The sequence below is a fragment of the Helicoverpa zea genome, chromosome 15, assembly GCF_022581195.2.
Source record: "Helicoverpa zea isolate HzStark_Cry1AcR chromosome 15, ilHelZeax1.1, whole genome shotgun sequence".
In the NCBI taxonomy this organism is placed as follows: Eukaryota; Metazoa; Arthropoda; class Insecta; order Lepidoptera; family Noctuidae; genus Helicoverpa; species Helicoverpa zea.
This window is the reverse complement of record NC_061466.1, coordinates 2,154,634-2,177,161: the sequence shown is the minus strand read 5'-3', so window position 1 is coordinate 2,177,161 and position 22,528 is coordinate 2,154,634. Positions and strand designations below refer to the sequence as shown.

At 36.5% G+C, this 22,528-nt stretch overlaps 1 protein-coding gene across 1 annotated transcript in view; it reads right to left on the bottom strand.

The window, feature by feature from the left end:
- LOC124636834 (acetylcholine receptor subunit alpha-like 1) overlaps window positions 1-22,528 on the bottom strand; it is a 66,190-nt gene that overhangs the window by 12,196 nt on the left and 31,466 nt on the right. The window contains exon 2 of the mRNA XM_047173017.1: window positions 6,098-6,142. Coding sequence (XP_047028973.1) covers window positions 6,098-6,142 — 45 coding nt within the window. The remainder of the gene's footprint in view (window positions 1-6,097; window positions 6,143-22,528) is intronic.

The following is a 22,528-nucleotide window of genomic DNA, read 5'->3' as shown; positions in this document are numbered from 1 at the left end:
ATTAGAATATTTTTCTATCCGGAACCTAGAGTGCTTGCAACGATTTTAGACTGCAATTTCAAATTACAACTCCGCAACACATGCATTCAAACAAAATGTACCTATACCACCAAGAATTCTGCTGTCTCCTCCCAACAAAATGACGTGAATATGCTCCGAATTACTTGAGCTTTCTCCACTTTTACGTTCCCCAATTCCAAAGGCGAATGTTTAATTGAATCCCATAATAGGATATGCGTGTGACGCAAGATTTCCGGTCGTTTCCTTGGCTGTAATCTTTAATATGAAGCCTTGTTCCACATTCACTTCTACATGTAATGTCTGTTTTAGTTCAAATTGGTATTCAGACTGAGAATTTTCGTTGGAGTTTTAGGTCTTTATATCTATATGAATCTGTGTTATATTTTAATATATTTTTTGAGTGAAGCATCATTAAAATAACCAGTCTTGCGCTATATGGAGCTAAAACATTTCGAAGTATTTGTGACTAAAATCAATCCATGTTGATTTTGGATTCTTTATGACTGCTTGAACATTCTATCTTCGTCACACTTTACAAAAGTAGCTGGTACAGCAATAGTTTCAAGTAGAACTAAAAGTAAATTAACGTTTGAACATAATTTAAAGGGTAGTGGAACTCTTTCGAAAAATCCAAAAGAGTCGGTTTTAGATTTTTTTAAGATAGATTTTCTAGATTAGACACAATTGATGAAAAATATATAAAAGAATATGTAATTATGTCCAGAAGTATTAAATTGTAATTATCTTTATTTGAACACCGATATGGATCAATTAACTACGGAAATCGAAATTAATTAATAATTTAGGATTCGTAACCTACATATGTAATTACAGGCGTGATATACTGGATTCCAATATTGCAATATCATGTAATTAGTAACAGATTGTTAGCTTATTACCGCTACATTATTGAATAAACCGTTCCCGATATTCGATACTTACGATGTTGGGTTGATCGATATGTTCTGTTACTATATGTGTACTTATTCTATACTGAAATTATAAAGCTGGTGAGTTTATTTCTTTTTTTGGACGCGCCGGTCTCATGAACTACATTACTTATTAAAAAAACTCAGTGTTAATCGAGGAAGGCTATAGTCTACTTTTCCTATGTCCGAATGAGCTGAGTAGGTCCCAGGGCATATGACTAAAGCTAGTTTTTGACACATTTTATCCCACTCCTTGCTACGATTCTACTTGATACGACTGACTCTTCTATATAATTAAACAAAACACATTAAAAAATAATCAGTACAGAGAGATACATACATAAGTACGTAGGTTATCCTCTATTATATTATTATAGGACTGCCTATACTCTGAACAACCCTACTCAATGTTTATATGAACCTCTGTATTTGCTTTATGAGATTCAACCAAAATACCTCGGGGTTTATGATTCATTAAAACGAAATTTAATTTACGCTTATTACGTATGGTGGTTTTGATTATTTGAAACCGAGGGTGATGATTGTCGTTACTTCGGTTTTGGAATCAAAGGGTGTAGGATAATTGCTGTTTAACATGACATTTTAATTGTAGAAATTATTTGTGTTTAATGATTAAATAGAGACTTTTGACTATATTAGTATACCTTACTTTAATATCAAAGAAATCGTTGCATTATGTTGAGTCCATGATTAAAATAAAAAGTTTTGATCGCTGATGTGAAGCTAATTGACAGACAAACCCAGACTACTCATAAAAAAAAATCTGAATTCACATTTCACCAGAAAATTATCAGAAGTAGATGATGGAAAGACATATGTAACGTAAAACTAACCAAAGTCAAACTGACAGAAAATATGAATTTTAACATTAAAAATTTGGGTGTTTAACACTCTCCGAGCACGAGCAAATTGTCAAAAGTTTCAATTGACCGAGTCTCGATATTTCCTAACGGTTCGTGGTTTTTTCATCGACTCTTTTGGGCTTGTGGCCACTTTTGTAATGGGAGGTTTATTTTCGAGGTTCGCCTCAATGTTGTTTGTAATACCGCGCGTGATCTTTTTACTAATGTTTAGGATTCTAACGGGATTGTCGCTGAAGAGGCTTTTTATATAGAAGATCAGCATCCATTAGAAAGATTTATACACTCATTTACAATTACATTACCTGAAGGATATAATGGTATTGTGTTATCACAACAGCGTTTTGAACCACGAAAAATAAAAGGTGAACGTTCCACAATACCTGTGATGTTGATTGCTGAAAATTTCAAACTAACAACAGAAACAGGTTGTTCAAATGAAAAACTTTGCACCAAGTGTTGTTTTGCTGTTTACTGAAACAATTCAAACGATGAATAACGAAGTAATGAAATAACTTCCAATGCGAATAAGCCAAAATATCATCAACAAAGCGAAAAACAAACGATAATACGAGAGATTGTTTGTAACAAAAATGTCGGAAAGTTGTTAGAGGCCCCTCGTCGGCAACTCAAGAAGAATTCGTAACAAATATGCGTTTGGATGCGATGTTTTAAAAATGTTATTTAATAAAATTTTAACGGAAACAACATTTTTGATATAATCGGGGAATTTTGGCAAGCTCTCAAAGGTTCGGTGTGTCTACGGAAATTTTAAAATGCTCTCCTAATCTACGTGTAGTCACGTTTGCTTACTTTGTCGTATAATTTTATGTGACGTGTTTAGCTATCAGGTTCAGTGCTAATTTTACATAGCTGAACAGCCAGCTTGTCTGCTTGATAATTTTAGGACCCATTGGATTGTTTTAAAAGACCTTCAGTGTTGGATAGCCTATGTATGGAAACAGTAAATTTTCATTCTGGTGAAGTAGTTCCCACGGGACGTGGGTCCAGGTTAATAAATACCAAGACAATCCTTCCTCGATTAAGGTGCCATATTAATGAAAGAAGATTGCATCTTAAACCTAAGATTTCCTTCGAAGGTTCACCTCAATATATTCCCTACTTATAAATGATGAAGTTCTATAAAAGGAAATTCATTTAGGTGCACAAAGGAACAAAGATGGAAAAATACAATGAGGGAAGGAGATGGCGAGATTTTTTTCAAGAACTTTTAATTATAGAAAATCTCTTGGAGCCGATTCCACCTTGAAGTGGGCGAACTTTGACTGGCACAAGTTGCGCGATTCTATTTAAAAGTTTTGACCGACACCAGAGCGATTTCACAATGATTTATTATGTGAATAGATTTTTGAATTATTGGTGATATAATATTAAGACCAGCATAATTAATTGACTTCGGCCTTCTTATATGTTAAGATTTATAAGTGATGTAGTTACTGGGCGACGTTATTGCTTAGCGAATAAACCCTCTAAATAAAAAGATTGATATTAAAAAGATTGTTATCTAATAGAAGATAAGAAGTAGGCTTGCTCAGCTCATGGTATAATTTCATTATTATTTATTTATTACATTTTAAAGAAGGCTTACAGACTAACAAAAGAAAAGAATGATATATAACTGTGGTATTATCAAATAGCTATTTACAAGCCTCCACACATATAACTCAATTTTAATATTATATTACAATATTAAATCAATGACTTTAGGTAACTAATCCTCAACATTAAACACAAAAAAATCTTAAAACAAAAATAAAAACATCGCCAGCATTTTCCCATTACCCACAGCGTCACCCTCCATAATCATTCCAAACAAGGAATATAAACCGCATAAAATATATATTACGCCAAAGTTGAAAACCGTGTTAACTGGTAGGTGAGCCAAACGGGGGATGATTTATGATACCCTGCAGGGGACGGTTGGGGTAAAAACCCTTCGTAGCGGTCTGTTTCGATACACATCGGAACTTGTTTTTATATCGAAAAATATTATTTCATCGACATCGGGTCTTGTTTGGCGTTTGCGGTATGATGGTGGGATTTTAAGTTTTATGGTCTAATCGATTGGATTTAGAGTGATTGATTATTTTGAGTGTAACTAGAAGATCTGCAGCAGCAGTTTTGTTTGGTATTTACAATATCATATGATACTATCTATCTCTTTTGGATATATGACTGTCTGATTCTAGGTTCGTACAATTACCTACTCATTTTTTGGCATTATAAATCGTTCAACCGGGTCAATAACATCAATATGTACACGTTACCCCTTGCTGCTTTTGCCGCTGTTTAAAGTTTACATAAACCTCAAATATTCTTTTTTGTAATGTCAATACATTGTACAATACATTTAGTTTTAATATAATCCTAAGACCCGTGTGTAAGAGTAAAATAAGTACAGCAATCAATCAGCCAGCCTATACGGTACACTATAACACAGACTTAAGCCTCTCCAGCCTCTTATAAGTAACATTAGCTTTCAATGCAAAGGTCAAGTGAATACTCAATACTTTCCTTACAGCACACAACATCATTATTTCTGTATTATGACCTGATAACTTACAATCGATTGCTCTATTTAGTTTCAACAACTTTTATCTCCCTCCAACTTGTACAAGCAAACATTTTGCGTCTCCTTCTAACATTCAAAGTTTTTTCTCCTAACTTGGTCCCGTGATAATAAAAATGTTATGATCGCACAAGTAAGTTTACGATTTATTTGTTGGAATGCTGATAGTTTGGGAATACGAATATATTTCGTTAAGGGTTGACAAATTTCCAAGTTTTCAAGGATCTGCTCCAGTTTTGGTCCGAGGTTAGAGTTGTAAATTATGTCGAAATTTAGAGTGGGACAATGTGTTGAATTGAGGTCAGAAATATAAACAGCTGTTGTCAACCAAAATATGTTGTGAACTACACATACAATAACTAACTTATGAGAAGTATGAAACAAAATAGGAGTTTGTACGTAGTACTTATAAAAACAACCTAATGTATTTTAGGTAATTGATTAGCTTCCACCTAACTTATATATGTGTACTCGAAACAAACCCTTGTTTTTAAAAAGAAGTGTAGTTCATGGTTTAAAAGAAACCCATCGTACCCTCATCGTAGCTTCTCTATTGTTCCAATGACAACCCTGACATTTCTTAAGGGTAATAAAATACGAATAACAAAGTCATGTAAAGAAAGTAAAATTTGCGTTTTCTCTTCATAACTACGGAAAAAATATCACAACGTATAAAATTATTCAAAAATAAATGTCTAGGTGCACTTATTAATGTTGTTTGTATCTATTTCTAACTCATAATAAAAGGAACAAAGATATTTTTAAAAATATCTGTTATCGTAATCAGTGTTATTCGAAGTCTCAAATGGAAATGTTAATTAAATCGATTTCCAATACATTTGAAAATTATGCAGACTCTAAATCGAGTATTTAGTCGGTTAATTGCCTAGTTATAGAAATGGTGGAGCATTTAATATCCGCATTCAAATTGTAGGTTGCACAAAGTGTTAGAGATTTAATTAAAAAATACAGGCCAGTAGGTACTAATGCGGAAAAACCGCAGGTACAAAGTTTTTATCAACATTCTGTTCTATTTAATTTACAATACAATTTTTCAATCATATACGTTAAAGTGCAGTCCTGATGAAATTCATTTATTACTAGCACATAGGTAAACATAGTAGCATTATCTAATCTGACGACCAGAAAAACAAAAATCCACCCAAAATATTCACACCGAAAAAACAAAACACGCTCATTTCTTTTTCATCGAAAAACTTCTTCACAATTTCGGAAAAGTTTAAAAAGGGAATATGGGATTTACATTAATCACTGCCGCATTGACAGGCGAGCGTTCGTTGAAAGAATGACAATCCTTACTTGTCTTCGAGTTGACGTGGACGTCCCTTCCTGGGTGGCCATTTGTCAGTGGTATAGTGTGAAGGAAATGAGACATGTCCTGTTTGTAACGTTGTGACTCCAATTGTGATCTATGTTAGGGGTGAAGACGGTGAGGAAAATGCGGGTGTTTTTTTCGGTTGCTAACAACTTCTTAGCGGTTTTTTGGGGTGATGTTTTTCCTTTCGTTATTTCAGTTGAATGTGTCACTGAATTTATTATACGCTTTTGAAGTTGTGGTATTTATTATCCTGAATGTTTTAACCTACTATACTAGTACTCAAAGTAATTAATTAATATAAGTACAGAATAGATTTAAGATGAATAGGAACACTCACCTGTTCTACCCACACGTTCGTTGTCATGATTTGATTCTTAAGATTCTGAAACAAAAGAAAATCGTTTTTAATATTTCAGTTTTTCGATCAGAAAACAATATATTCACTGACCTGTACCTATATTTCTACCTAAAGTACACGTTATTATTAGTGTACATACGTCGTACATGTATAACAGTTTACCTAAGTATTATTATTTTATGAAAAGGTTTCCTAAACCACTCAGGTGTGCAGAAACTACTTATAGTCTTCAAACATAAACCTCTTTAAAATTATAACACTTCAATAGTTTGGTAAAGAGGATGCGAACTTTCCGGAAACTTTAATCTTAACTTGTTTGGTCCAGTAATTGGCTACTGACCCCGTAAAATAATAAGAAGTGACAGTTTATTTAAAAATTAGAACATCAATACAATATTCAATGAAAGTAGGTTAGTCAGCAATGTCTTTCTATCCTTTGCCAATTCGTTATACGTACTTGAAATCACCGTTGACCAGAGTCACATAGTAGCTCGATAAAAATTTTGTATTGCAAAGCCAAATATATATTTTAATTCATTCCCATTCATAGCAATGAGAATTGTATTACTGATCTATGGCATTATAGGTAAAAAAGATCACTATTATTTTGTTGGCAACTATTATTTTTTTGGCAGGAAATAGTCCTAAGCATATATTACACGCACAAAATAAATGCCCCATAATCCTCGTCGTTCTAAATTAAAACATCTAACGTAGAATATAAACTAGGGCGGCATGATCTACAGAAGGTTGTCTTAAGATGTGGATCAGGATATCAAAGGATTAGTTGGAACTAGTTCATACAAATGAACCTTAGGTTGTAGCAGTTTGTGCGAAAATTCGGCGCGATCAGATTCTGCTGAATCTGCTCTTTATTGGTATACTAGTGCCTGTCTGTCTTTTTGTCTACAAGGAAGGTGGTATTAGGTGTAAGTACGGAAGTACAGCAAGTTACGGAGGTACGAACACCTACAAAAAAAAAACAAAATTTACAAGTTAAAAGGTACAAATTTTGAGCATCAAAATCCAGAACAATGGTTCAATCCACGGTTTTAGTTTTGGGCCTCTATACATTTCATTTGACATTTCTGTTACAACAACAACAAACTGTAGGTTTAGTGAATGTTTAATCCCTCTGATAGGTTAGAGTAGCTACTCATTTCATTAATTTCTATCATAATTCATCTTTCTAAGACCAGATTCTATATAACAATTAACCCCACCACGTCAAACACTGAACCACTCTAATCGACTATGTAAACTAAGTATGGGAAAGTTTCCTGATATATTTCCCGTACGTATGAATGCAAATTCAGCGCTGAACCAACCCACTTAACATGAAGATATGCATGCAATACGCGAATTTATTGAACAAACTCGTACTCCCCAAATTTGAAGTGAATTCACTATCTAGGACGACTGATCAAAAAAATAATCTCCCTTCCATCTCAGGTTATCTAGATGATCATGGATCTCACAAGCTTATGTTGTTAACTCATCGTCATTTCTACTATCAAGTGAGATTGTGGCCATATGTTTGAACCTGATCATCCACCGACGGATCGAACGTACCAAGCGGTGGATAACATATTTAAAGATTGACCTTCGTGGCTGTGAATTAGCCACGAAGTTCTCCTCAAATTATAGTTCTTCTCCTCCAACTTATAGTTATCGTAACAAATTAAAGTGAAGTACTATAATCCACTCACTTTCAACAACCTAAACAAATTGGAAGATCTTTAGCCCCTGCACCAGTACTGGGATTCTATAAAACTCGATCAACAACTCGCATTTCACTTCGATTCGTAATGTCATTTCATACTTTAGGGGAGGTAGGGGAGGGATGGGCACTTTTTCACAATTTATTGCATAAAAAATCAGATTTTACAGATCATTATCAACTTTTATTGCCATTTCTTATATTCGGCTAGATATAATGAAAGAGCTTTCCTAAAAATTACAATCAGTTTCAACATTACGAGATATTTAAACGGTTTTATTTAGCTCACCCCGTTTGTTTTATTATTTATTCTTGGATCAAATTTAGTAATTCAAATTTCACCCTCTTCCTGTCAACCGATTGGTCTGAAATTTTGTATACACCTTTAATTAAATCCAATATGGCCGCCGGCACAAAATGGCACAGCCCCCTCAATATGGGTATCAAATGAAAGGGCTACACAAGTAGAATACTGTCAGCAACCCCAGCGGGGCGCAACAGGGCCAAGGCCTGCCTGCACGTCGATTCTATAAAATTCGAACAACAACTCGCATTTCACTTCGCTATTCACTCTCACTTCGCATTCGATTCAGAACGACCTTGATTTTGCATTCTGTAAACATCACCTAATCACTTGCGAAGTGAAGTGAGCTCGACATCGACCAATGCTGTGCTAGTGACTTCCCCACTCGACAAAATGTCAACCGAGATTAATCAGTTTTTAATTTTATCAGTTTTGACACAGAATTTTAGCTAAATATGATGTTTTAGTTATAATTTGTTATTGTAAGGAATTTGAGGCAGCTTTTAAGTATAAAATAAACAGAAATCTCTAAATTCGTGCTGTGAATATAATCTATGCTTACACTACGAAAAAAAATACTGACAGCGCCAATACCATTATTAATCTGTGGACAATATTTTCTTCTCTTCTGTCATAGAGGAAAGTAATATATCGGGTATCTTCTGTCTTCATATTGTGTTTAAGCTTGTTTGTTTTCGCCGGTTTTCGCCGTAATTGTGATAAAATCATGAAGTAATTTTATATTTCTTGTTATAAAGTTAAAAATAATATTAATTAAAGAAGTGTTTATTTTATTAATCCAACAATAATTTCAGTCCAAATGACAGGTCGTCTCACCCTTCGTCGGCTCAGGTTGAAACTCTGGTTGAGTTTATGGAGCAAAACCCTGGCCTGGCGAAGGGTTTCGTGAGAACGCAAAATGCCAGAGAGCGAAGTCGAAGCCAGTGGGAGGAATTAGCCGTGCGCTTAAACAGTATAGGTGGCACCATCAAAACCCACAAACAGTGGACCAAGGTTAGCAGTATTTTTTTTTGCAGCAGTATGTTAGAACCACTTCACATTCCTTAAAGCAAACCACTTATGCGATAGCCGATAGTCTTGGTTTCAAGTGTGTTCCTTGAATTCATAAATATTTTATTTTGATTTTATGTAATCTTTTTCAATTTTTGACCAAGAATATTGTGGAAATGGAGACAACTAATTTTCTTTTTAATTTTAAATAAATGTTTGATTGTAGTATTGGACTGACAAAAAATTACTTACCTGTCAACCTACGTAGGTGGTCCCGGTCATATTAGACTAAAATAAAAACGTGGGGCCCATTAACTATTGCTGTAGTACTCTCTTCTAAAGGTATAATAGGTGTGGATTGCATCGACTTACTATAATTGTAACTGGAGATTTTGACAATCAATAATTAATAATAGAAAATACACATACCTTTCATTAGTTTTCTCTTTATAACGATCCGAAACCGCAACAAAATATTTAAGTACTTTTACGAGTGTTTGTTCTTGACAACTCACAGAAATGACAGATAGTCTATGGATGAACACCGTTACCAGTCGGTAACGTAAACTACCCAATTAAAAAAAAACAAAACTATGATCAGAAATTTATTATTTCTATATTTACATTAATTTTAAAAATTAAAAATAAACTTCTATATACAACTTAAAACTAATACATAGCATCAAAAAATTGCTCCTCATCGCTGTCACCGGGTAATGTACCCAGAAGGCTGGCAGCATTGCCACGTTGGATGGCAATGCTCAACCTCTGTGCGAAATAAAAGCCAGCCTTTGGGTCACGGGAAGTGTCAACAAGGCGCTTAGAAATTTCCTTCGCAAGCGCGTGAGCACTCGGACCCCACGGCCCGAGAGTTTCGACCCCAAACGGCTCAAACATGTAATTCCCGATAAGGCTACTATATTTGCGCCGTTTGAGGTCCTCTGCTTGTGAAGCGGCGGAGCCGACACAACACGCAGTTCTAGGAAGATGGGATGGCGCAAGAGTGTCGACGCAGGTCGCGTCCCACACTAAAGTCCTACCCATCTTCCACGGAAATAGCGACATGCCGTCTGGTCTCTTGCCATCGTCGCGTGCCAAACCATTTGGTTCAAGTACGGCTGGCACGCCGACGGCAACAAGAGCCCGACGGATCACGTCGTTGATATTCGCATGTCGTGGTATGCGGCCCGCACTCCGACTGCACGACAGGCCGTGGTGACCGAGGCTGTTGACAGCTTCCCCGCAGTGGCAGCGGTGAGGAGTGCAGCACGAAGCACCCAGACGCAGGCAGACAGCGAGTCTGAAAGTGGTGTCGTCAAACATGGTGCCTATGTTTGCCGACGGAAATGCGTGAAGCCAAAGACCTGACTCCCATTCACCCACAGCCAGTAGGCGTGCTCGCTCCGCAGAAGTAATTGACGTATCAATGAGATTTTTCCGTATTACTCTGCAGAGCGGCTCATCCCACTGTCTCTGGGAGGATGGGTTGGCGGGTAGATCGGTATTCGGGCATGTGACTTTCCAGGCATTAATAGCCTCCGCCAGGCATGGCACCTCAAAATTGATCAGTGTAATAGGTAGGATTTTCCTGATCAATTTGTCAGTACCATGGACGGAGGAAATAAATGCCGGTAAACTAATACTGGAAATTTTGCTCAGAAATCAGAATAAAAGGACCCCCCTTTTATTCTGATTTGATCATGTCTCCCAACTGCCCATCTCTCCCCTACCTCCCCTATAGATAGACAGATTTTGACAAATCTGTCAAAATCTCGACTTTGATTTAGTTCAACTTGTCAACACGCTCGATAGTGAAGCGCTAGTGTAGTTTGACAATGTCAATCACGAAACTTTAAGGTAGAATTCCGTGGGTCGCGATTGTCGCAGCCGCGCGCGACAAAAGTCAACCTATGAAAATGTATGGCACCGCTGCCGAGGGCTGCGACAGTCGCGCGCGGACGACGAATTTCGTGAGCCGCTCGCGGCCGTACGCTTCTCAACATGGTCTAGCGCTTAATAACATCTATAGAATTTTAGTAAAACCAGAATTAAATTTTTGACAATGCCGCGAGCAGCTTACGAAATTCGTCGGCCGCGCGCGACTGTCACGGGCCTCGACAACGGTGCCATACATTTTCAAAGGTTGACTATTGTCGCGTCCACGGAATTCTACCTTTAGATCGAAGTCGAAGTGAGAGTGATGTCGAAGTGAGTTGTGATATTTTATAGAATCGACATGCAGGTATTTTGTAAGGTGCAAAACACCGGTTCAACTGAAGTTTCATTGTTCGCTGCACTCCGTAAACTTTGGGATTCCTTTTAACTTTAATTACCCTTAGTCGGACGGCATCAGATAAAATTGCATTCCTCGGAAGTCGAACGTTCTAGAGTTGTGGAATCCGAATTATGTTTGCTCATTCGGCGGTACTTCTTGTAGGAATCTAATTTCACGAGATTTTTTTTATATGAGCGTGTGAGTGTATGTGTACATGTCTTCGTGTACGGCTAGGAGGACATCATCATCACATGTCTTCGAAATTTTCATACAAATTGTTTGTACGACATACAACTTGTAGTCAAATAGTAAATTATAGTGAAGGAAATAGCTCATTCTTTTACTCTTATGTTGTATTCTATGAATCTTAAGACGAGACTTTCTGCGCTCGGCTTATTGATCAATCGATTCGCATGGTTGTTACTACCCCTCATTATTATTCACAACAGCAATAAATCGATCACCACGAACAACCAAACACAATATAAGGTACTATACTTAATATTACCATATAATTTTATTGGCAATCCGCAGTAATAGGTAGCCCTGTTCGATAGGACTGATGGACTGATCGTAACAGGGCGCTCAGAGTGCCATAAATAGCGAACGATTCATAAAATTGTTGTGACTTGTTCTATGGACGTTAAAACGTTTACAAACTAATCATTTTGAATGTTTAACTACGGTTTTACTGGCTGTTTTGGCTGTAGAAGATGATGATGGTTCATTGAGTTTCAAGTAGAATATTGGTTTTAGTGTGACGCTACTTAGTCCGAATTAGTCGATGGCTGATACATCATTTTACTAACCAAGCCACAAGTGCAGAGAACCACCAAAAGATCAACAATTTGCCACTACTTAAACCATTCATTAATTTAGTAACGTTAACTATTCGTATAATCTAAAGTAAGTATGCAAGTATAAAAGGGGCAAGCTGACGCTTCATTAAACTTTGTAATTGGCTTCGGAGCGACATGGAGGCGACGAGATAGAAAATACTTGGAGCTACCACTGCGTTGTCACAATTTTGTCGTACAGATCTGCGCTGGTATGCAAATTAAGTTTCGTGATTAGATGTGCTGATGGCGTGATGCTGTTGATTGTTATGGAGTAAGTTTCGGTACTTAGTAGTGCATGAGTTTTATGAACTTGAAGTGTAGAATTCAAGTGTTAGCTACAAACCTTACCTAGTTTTTTCATCGATTAGCCTTTCTCAATTGCGATACCGATTTACTCAGTGTAGACTACAATTAATTGTCATTCAAAGTATTGAAATTTTAACTGCAATATGGTTGAGCCTAGTAACAAAAATAAACATATTTCGAAGCTTTATTAGTTGAGTTGGAAACCTTTTAAATTCAATTCTTTATTGTGTTCTAAATAGGAACATGATTACTGGTCTAAAATAAAATTATGAACACGCAAAAACCTAACTCCGGCACTCAACACCTAACGCACACCGCATAACGTATTCCAGTACCATGGCCACCCTAACTATACATTGACGGTTTCCCATAATCCGGACTGTCACACACCCTACTCAATTTCTCTGTTGAGATCATGAAGATTTAGGTCGTGGTTATATACGACCTCGTAAAATCCTTCGGAAACTCAACGAGTTTTAGTTTGCTCGTCATAAGACCAAGTTTAGATGTTTTGAGACCAAATAAAAATTGCGTGCTTCGAAAATTTAAAGGTGGGATTATGGAAATGAGTTATATTGGAGATATGGTGTCATGGTGTCTCCCGTACCGCGTGTGTTGAGCACAATAAATAAGCTTGTGGAAGCCAACCCGGACTGTGATCTTTTTGAGGACAAATTTACCCATATAATGTCTTTGTGTTTAAAATTTTGCGAAAGTTATACCATTTAATTGTTACTCTAAAGTTTTATTTCATGTTTTTATTTCTAATTTTAAGTTTTTCTTTGCAAGGACTGTAATTACCTACTCTGATTTAAATATTATTTACTTAATTTTTACTTAATTTTTGTAACGTTTTATGTTGTTTCTAATTTCTTTTTTGTTGTTATCTTTCTTTTTCAATTTTCTTTATTTTTAAGTTTCCTTTGTTAGAAATGTACTCTGATTTATGTAAGTGACTTTTGAAGTCGTGGAAATCAAATAAATAAATAAATGGTTTATTATGTTGGAGGGGGGTACAGGTGTTTCAATTATATTTTAACGAAAATAAAATTCTTGCTCGAACCAAAAGGAATCCAGTAAAATCCTTGATTAATGTTCGGTGGTGGTGGTGGTGGCATAGAACTGAGAAATTGTTCTTGTCAAAGTATACTTTCATAACTGCATTGTTGAAAACAGAGAATAAGTACATATTGTATATCTGGAGTGCCAGTTAGGAGCTGTCCAGTCCAGACTGTAGTATATTAAAACTTATATACTTCATAGTATTTACTATGTAGGTGCGAATCAATAAGTAAATGTACCACCTCTTTATTAACAAGGCATAAGTTACTATTCCATCTTTAAAACAATATTTCATACACCTCTTTTGTTTTCTTTACACATATCATACCCGCGTATGTTTGTGTAACATAACAACTAAATTAGTTTACTATCACTACAGAAATCCTCTATTCAACTACACCACACAATCTCGCATATCTGCAAGTAACAAGCATGACTAGCGACATCTGTTGTCTGTTGTTTGTGAACTATCCACGAAGCGATGAGTAATTAAACTTTGTAATTGGTTTGGACGACACCGACCGAGCGACTTACGACTAAAGTCATTTTGCGATTTTGGCGGGTAATAGGAGCTAAAAATATTTTAAATTAGTACGACGATTAAGTTTGTGGGAGTAAATTAACAAATGGTAAAGTTTTGTAATTGATGTTGCTTTAGTTTTTCGATTTAGTTTTTGTACATAGTCTGCGAATCTGAGTCCAGTTGTACGAGTATGATTAAAGTGTGAAATAACGCATTTTCTTCATTTAGCAATTACTAGGAACGACAAGAAGCAATTAATTGGTTCGATGTAGTAAGTACCTATGCCGTAACTTTTATTTTGACTGTTTAAAAAACGATTTAACTTACTAATTGCTAACGAATGCACAAGGTTACGCTGCTAGTATCACTTAACTGCTAAACGCAAAATAAAAAGCAAACCACTTTGCACAGAAACAAATGTAAATTGAAACCGAACAGCATTCCAGTTCGTTCTAGCAAATTCTATTAAAAATGTTAATTGAGTCCTTGCAGCGAATACGTTTAAAACTAATGTTTGTCAAACATAAACTGCAACATTATCCAAATACATTGCACAAAATATCTCCATGTTATTAATAACGTGAAATATTCATACTGCAAATTCAGCAATTAGCCATTTAAAACGAGCATTATAACCGTCCAATCCGGAGCAAAACTTCTGTTTCGGCCAATTTCCAGTGTTATTTATTATTACTTGGCCATAATGAGCTCTTAGCCGTTACATAACACAATACCATTATCGTATGCCACAAAGGCATATCATAAATCAGGGTGCCAGTAAAGTTGACATCATTTTTAATAACAATAGGTCGGCCAAGTCATCTTTTGTTGAGTTTGTTGTCGCGAATAAGTCGTGAACCTGTTCGACACGCGTCAGCTATGCTTTTTTGTCCGGGCTTACGATAATTGGAATATGGATTTTAAGTACAGAGACTTAAGATGTAAGACTTGTGTAGTCCTATCTTCAGTTATTCTGTTAATTTTGTGCCGATATCGACTTCCCAATCATATATAGCTATTAAGTACATAAGTAGGTTTTGTAATGTGGCTGCGTTAAGTATACAATTTAAACATAAATGATAATTTTCATGTTTGTTTGTCGTTTTGTCAAGCAATGGATTTCTCTGAAAAGGTAGGTAAACATGTAAACATCAATTCACGAGTTGGTGGCCATTGATCCGTTCCAATTTCCACATAGAAAATATAGTGTCATCTAAACATAAATACTCTCTAATTATGAAACTAAATTATTAGTTCTATGTATAAAACATTACACCAATAAATAATTAACAAAATTAATTAGTTTTGTTCGGAAAGTTTTAACTTATCCCTACTCAAACAGTATTAATTAAATTTGTTATTCATAACAAGCAAACGTTGTTGGCAGCTGGTACATAATAGTGTAAATCCAAGATCCTATTCCATAGATAGCCAAATAGGTTGTATTAAATCCCATTGTTTTCAGTATAATAGCCAGATTATTGTGGCCTAAATACTGACGAGCGGGCGCCATGGCGACGAGGGGTATATATTGTACTTAGTTAAAAAGAAATCGAATAACTAGGTATCTAGTTTATAAAGTATTATTTTGAATATTAGGCCAATCTTTAATCCTCTTTGGAAGGTGAGTGAAAAAAATATTATAAGGCCCAGAAGCTTAAGTGGAATATTTTCATTTCAGGAATTAACTTCAGTAAAATCAACAGAAAAAATCTATTTTGCTTGAAAACCTCCCGAAAAATAGGACAAAGGTATCTTAATTTAAATTTTAAATTAATCCATGCTACTGAAATCCGGTAAGATTTACCAGTATTAAGGTCTATTAGTTAATACTCACACAGCATTAATAAACAGGTTTAGGCCAATAATCCATCAAGCATACGTAGATTACGGAAAGCCGATATGTAATTCGGGTAGTAATAAACTTGAAGTGCTCGGAAACGAACTGATAAAAGATAAAGGTAATAAATTCGTGGTACCTTTTGATTTAGACAATCTATGCCCCAATAGAATTTTACATGGATTTGAATCAATTGATTTCAAATGAAAAATTCTTCTGATATTTGCTTATGTATTAATAGTATCAATAGTATACTCAAAATATGATTAAAGATAATAAAATTCAAACTTAAAATATTATGCAAAAACAACGTAATTGTATAATTACCAATTCTCGGAACACAATTAATACGTACCCTATAACAAGTAATGAATGAGGATTTATGAAAATGAGAAATAAAATTTTCAGAAACAATTTACTCAAAACATGAAATTTATTTTCCTTGTTATTGAAAAAACATTGAAAATATTACTTTAAATACGAGCATTAAGATTACAAAATACTGTATTATAGAATATTACTTAGTTAAACAACTCTATAGAGACGACAACAAACAAATCTCTGTTTAGCATTCCGGATTCCGAGATTATATTAGTACGCGCTACGTATTATGTTGGTGCGATACTTATTATGTTGGTACGATACGTATTACGTTGGTACGATACGTATTACGTTGGTACGATACGTATTACGCTACGTACCGTGTTGGTACGCGTCGCGTTTAATGTTGGTACGCATTTCGTGTTATAGTTGAGCAGGGATTAATAGTGAAGCTTGTAAGGAATTAATATTTTCTCAGAAGTTATGTTGTTTGAATAGTTTGGGTATGTTGTGTAGAGGAAAGCCGTCTACCTACTGTTGTAGGTACCGGTATTTATGCAATGCTTTGTTTTAGTAGTGTGTGTGTTGTTTATTTTGATAAACAAATGGCCGCCGACAAATGGCCGTGTCGGCGCCGCCCAATATTGCTGGCTAATTCCTTGTTGGTGGTCGTCATGGTGTTGTAAGGTGGCAACGTCAATTGAAATAACCTTATATGGAGTCTTAAGGGGAGTCTGATCTTATATACTTTCAATTTGTTGACCCCATCCCATCATGAGCTTTTACTATTATTTTATAAAAGATGATTAAAACTGCATACGTGTCAATTTTAACCGTTGATCACTTATGTTTGTTGGCACGTGATTAACGATGAGTAACGATGATATTTTGGATTACTATTTTGATTTTATGTGTCAAAGTTATGTGTGTAGTGCAGCTATTGGCTTATTTAGCCATATAAGAAAGTGCTTGCGGCACTAATAACCGCATAGACAAGCACTGCCACGATCATCTGACCAAGATGCTCTGTGGCCAATGATGATGATGATGATGATGTCAAAGTTATAATTAAGTCATGGATTTATTTCTTTGAAAACTTAAATCGTTCAAATGAATGGTCAGCAGTGGCCGAGCGAAATGCACCTCTCATAAAAGTTTGTTAGAACGCCACTGCTTCCGCTGTGGCGAAGCAAGTCGACACCTCTTCAGTTTTCTTTGAGAGCTGCGAGGCAATTTGACAAGGACAAGGACTTTGAGGACGTTCGAATGTACATGATTGAGTCTCTGTGTGCGTGCCATGAAAGGGTGCATGAATATTGATGTGTTGATCTAATTGGCCTACTTTCAATGACTGATTTTGATCTTGACTGTAATTTTAGCTTGGAAATGGTCTTTTCTTTGATTTTGACTTTGACACGCTGGTGGTGTTAGTTGTCTAGACCACTTTGAGAACGTATGAATGTACGGGTCTCTGTTTATACTGTGGCGGTGTTACCCTGGAGGCCGCTGAGAGAACATACGACAGTATGGGTCTCTGTTTCACGTCGTCATAGTATGCAACCTAAACGGCTTAATTGCGCGCCTATGCTATGAAGACGTCAAATGACATGCAAACCTTTATGACGTTGAGCCTCTATCACGAATGACACGCAAACTTTTGTTGAGCCTCTGTCTCCAATGACACGCAAACTTTGGTTGAGCCTCTGTCTCCAATGACACGCAAACTTTGGTTGAGCCTCTGTCTCCAATGGCACGCAAACCTTGGTTGAGCCTCTGTCATCAATGATATGCAAACGTTGGTTAAGCCTCTGTCACCCGGCAGTGTGTGGGGAGTGATGGAAATCCGGATTCTGTCATTCACTATGCACTGAATCATATTTTTCCATCCGTGATAAGTCTGAAGCTACTTTTTCTTTTGTTTTAATATTTTTTATACATTTTTGTCTGTGAGCGCTTGAAGTGCACACATGCGCCCATGGTACGAACGAGTAACAAATAAAAGTAAAAAGAAGTTTTATTTTATTTTCTTCAAGGTGTATGCTTCAGTCTTATTCACGACGCCGGGCAGAATATTGATATGTTTCCCACATATGTTTCAGAATACGAGCAACCTCATGCTGGTTCCCTTGGGGAAGACGGACCTGAGGCTAATGACGCGAATGATGGTGCAGCCGAAAGCGTGGATGAAGGTGCAGTCAACGACGTGAATGAAGATGCGGTCGAGGACGCCACGCCGTCAGGAACGGCCGTTTTAGATGTCAATCCTCCTTACGCCCATCCTGCACCGAGCAGGCTGGCAAGAAGAAGAAGTTAAGACGTCGACTGCGATGACAGACCTTCAGAATTGACATGATTTCAAAATTATCTTCAATGCTGTATTTTTAGTAACTTCGTTTTGATATCGTTAAATCATTTATAAAAGTAATGTTTGTAAGCAATAAAACTTGCACGGTTGTATGTCTATGAATCATGTGTTTTTAATGTTTGTCTACCCCTTCTGATCTGTCTTTTGTGGCAATGCTATGATTAAGAGAAGTAAAAAACATATTTTTTTAAAGCAATTTTAGGATACCCGCTGCCTTTTTAGCAGAAATGGCCAAAATTAGGACTTTTGAATTTATATCTGCAAGGCTATGTATATAATAAATGTCTTCCACTTAGTATGGGATTTTCATTTAACTGAAATAATACCAACAGGCTATGATTTTACTACGTGTGGGTGTTGATTTTTCTAACCAACAAATCGAAGTAAGCAATCTCATTTCAAAACAACGCAATCATTCACATTTGTTCGGTATTTGTTTTCTAAACTGATCGACTGATCGTATTTTGTTTTCCAGTGATCACTCAAGAAAACATGGTGGATGAAACGAAACATTGTTTTCTTTTCCTCGACGCACAAAAAACAAAACCATAGAAACGAATACGTTTGAATTGTCCCTAAAATGGGATGGCACATAGATCCCTTCATATTTTGCGCAAACTTTTCCCAAGTAACTTTGTAAGGGCGGGCATAAATAAAATCGGCTTAAGAGCACTGGACGTTTTAATAAAAACGGGACCTCCATCATAGTTTCCTTTGTTGCACACGTGACCGACGGTAGTTCACAACCGCCAGATTAACAAGAGCCCTAAATCCCCTTTAATGGGTTAACAGTACAGGCCTTCTTATATTGGACATAAAAAGGGCTGCGACAAAAGAGTCGGCCTTTTTTAGTATTCCGGGTCTAAATGACAAAACACAATACTCGGGTGTGGTTTCAACAGGGCAACTGAAATTTTTACAATAGTTTTTTTTTGTTCGAAATTGACTTTTATTATACACGAAAGACCTGTAGCAATGTGTCAGCAATATTCGAAAATTGGCGATCTAAAATTCAGCAATGCCGATATTGGGTTAAATGTGATAGAAAGCGGGCCTATTGTGTCTTAATAGAATCAATTAACCCGACTGTAGTACATTATGTAAGCCACCGCATCATAATCCGATCATCGGCCAAACGTGGAACGGCGGAAAATGCCCTGAACGTCACGCACGATTGCAGTTTGAAGTTATTGAATGAACGTGACGTAACACTGGGGTCCTTTATCTAACTTCACAAAAGCAGAAGCCACAAACGTTGGAAAACAACGCCTGTTGTTCTCTGTTCGAGATTCGATAGGACTTATGTCGCTTGATATTTTTGGTATACTTTTGGGTAAGGATCTTTTTTGTTTTATGATAAAAAATATTTACGCGTTTGTATTATTTCATTTTGTATCAAAAATGAGATAACTTGGTCTGGCTATCTAAAAACGATAGTAGAGTTTATCGACATCAAATAGGTACAGGTTCTCTTAAAAGTAATTAATTTTTCTCTAACAGTTTGTCCTTTAAACCAACTGTAGTGATATGCAATTTCTTCTGAATATAACAAATAAATATATATCTTATTTCCAGATCAGGTTAACAACCCATGTTTGTGAGGTGTGCAAAAGCCCATGCTCATTGCACAGCTTTACTAAACTAAAACAATACTATAAACGAAGCTATAACAAAATTTTTCATTGTACATAGAAGAAGTCTGGCTTCTTTCCAGCTACATTCTTCATACACAGAATTGGCAAGGACTGGCTTTCAACCCGAGTTATTGAAGATGTGTTAAATAAACTTTTTTCTAGTTATTATTTATGGGGTATATAGTAAGGATAGGAAATTGAAACTTGTATTCCGAGGTCGTGTTATCCAGCCCCGGATCTAGGGGGGGGCAAGCCGGGGCCTGTGCTCCGGGCGGCAAATTCAGGGGGCGGCAAAATCAAGCGGCTGCCAAATTCACACTTCACAGACCAATGGATAACGTGTTGTAGGTTCAGAGTAGTAGATAGATGGATAACTCATCATTTATTTAACTTTGACCACGGAATAAATAATAGCACAAGTACAGCAATTTCATGGCCATATCAACTTGAGCGATACCCTGCACCACTGCACGAACATTTATTATTCACGAGGCGAAGTTTTAGCAAACTAAAACTGATTAAAAATTATTTGCGATCATCTATGAGCCAGGAACGCTTATCGCATATATTTATTTTTATTTTAAATCCTACATCACAGATTACTGTAATGGTTAGGTACCTACAGCGCCATCTTAACCTATGGTGCAGGGTGTGTGCATGACCCGGGCGCCTTGCTCGGTCTCAGGGGCGCCACGGGACGCCCCACCACCAGGAAATTTTCCTGCATGACCAGGATGGCGCGGGCAGAAGGGACAAGTCACATTCTTATCTGCGAAGCCTAGGTTCACTACCATTTACTGTTTAATTTAATTTATATTCAAATTTTAAACAAAACTACGACAGAGCATGCGCGAGACATCGAGGCGGTCACCCCTCTCAGTCCGACTGTCACCCCTCTCTTATATGTTTGCTTTATCTGATTACTTAAATTAATTCCTCAAAGTTAGAAAAAAAAATCCGCTCGCTTCGCTCGCGGTTCTTTCTTAATTTCTATTTTGTTCTGCCCTTGCTTTTTGAGTACTCAATCTAACAAAAATTTAAAGCACCGAAGTAGCAAAAACCACTGACGCTCGCTTCAGTCACGGTTTCTTTTTATTTGTGCTTAATTCAGAGTTAAATTACAGTCCTCAAAAGTAATAATTAAAAAAATTCACTTTACAGTGGTTATTTTTAAGTTGTTTAGGCGTTATTTGTAAGCGGAGGTGGAGGACTTTGGTATCCCACATCCAAACAATTTTGCGCAGCTGCCTCACTTTCCGGTGGTTTTTTTTTTCAAACTTGTTTGAGTACTTTTGTGTTCCAAAACTCAAAAATTTCGCGCTCGCTACGCTCGCGGCTTCTTCACTGTACAGTGCTCTTTTTCATACTTGTTTGGGTACTTTTGTGTTAACAAACTCAAAAATTTCGCACTCGCTATGCTCGCGGATTCATTTACCGTTTTTTTTTTAAATTGGGATCTTTTGTGTCCTACATCTCGAACACTTCTGGGGCTCACTGTAGGTTTTTTTTTACTACGTGATTATATTCTGTCGTTTTTTTTGGGGAGGTGGAGGATGCTCGATAAGTAGTCCGCCCCGGGTGCCACCCGATGCTACGTCGCCACTGGTCAAATGTAGTAAAAAATGTATATTTATGGAGTCCTCAAAAACAAAAAAGTTTGCTTGCTGCTTGTTACAGCGCTTTTTAAACTAATTAACTTTTTGTGTCCCAAATTAAAAAATTTGCGCGCTCGCTTCGCTCGCGCTGCTTTTTACACTTACATCGTTCTGTCTCGACTTTCATAACTTAGACCGCCAACAGTTTGAGCCTACAATGAATTGGACAAATTTTTTGAAGTCCTTTACCTACCAAATAGTGCACTTCATTCGAACGTTCTTATTTATATTCCTTGTAACTACTCTAAGTACTTCAATACATAGATGGCGCTTGGGTGATGATTGCAACCAGGCGCTACATGAGCTAGAGACGGCCCTGCCTGCCTGCATATTGATAGCTAAAATTATATGGATGATAAAGGTGAAAATAAACATAAGTAGGTAGGCGGGGCGGCATTTTGCAGATTTTGCCCCGCCTAAAAAAAATTGAAGATCCGGGGCTGGTGTTATCGTAGGTACCTTAGGGGATTATTCTATACCGTCACTTGTTGTAGAAGGGGTGGCAAGATTGAGAATAGGCTGATGGTAGATGTGGTAGTTATAGAATATTTGTTT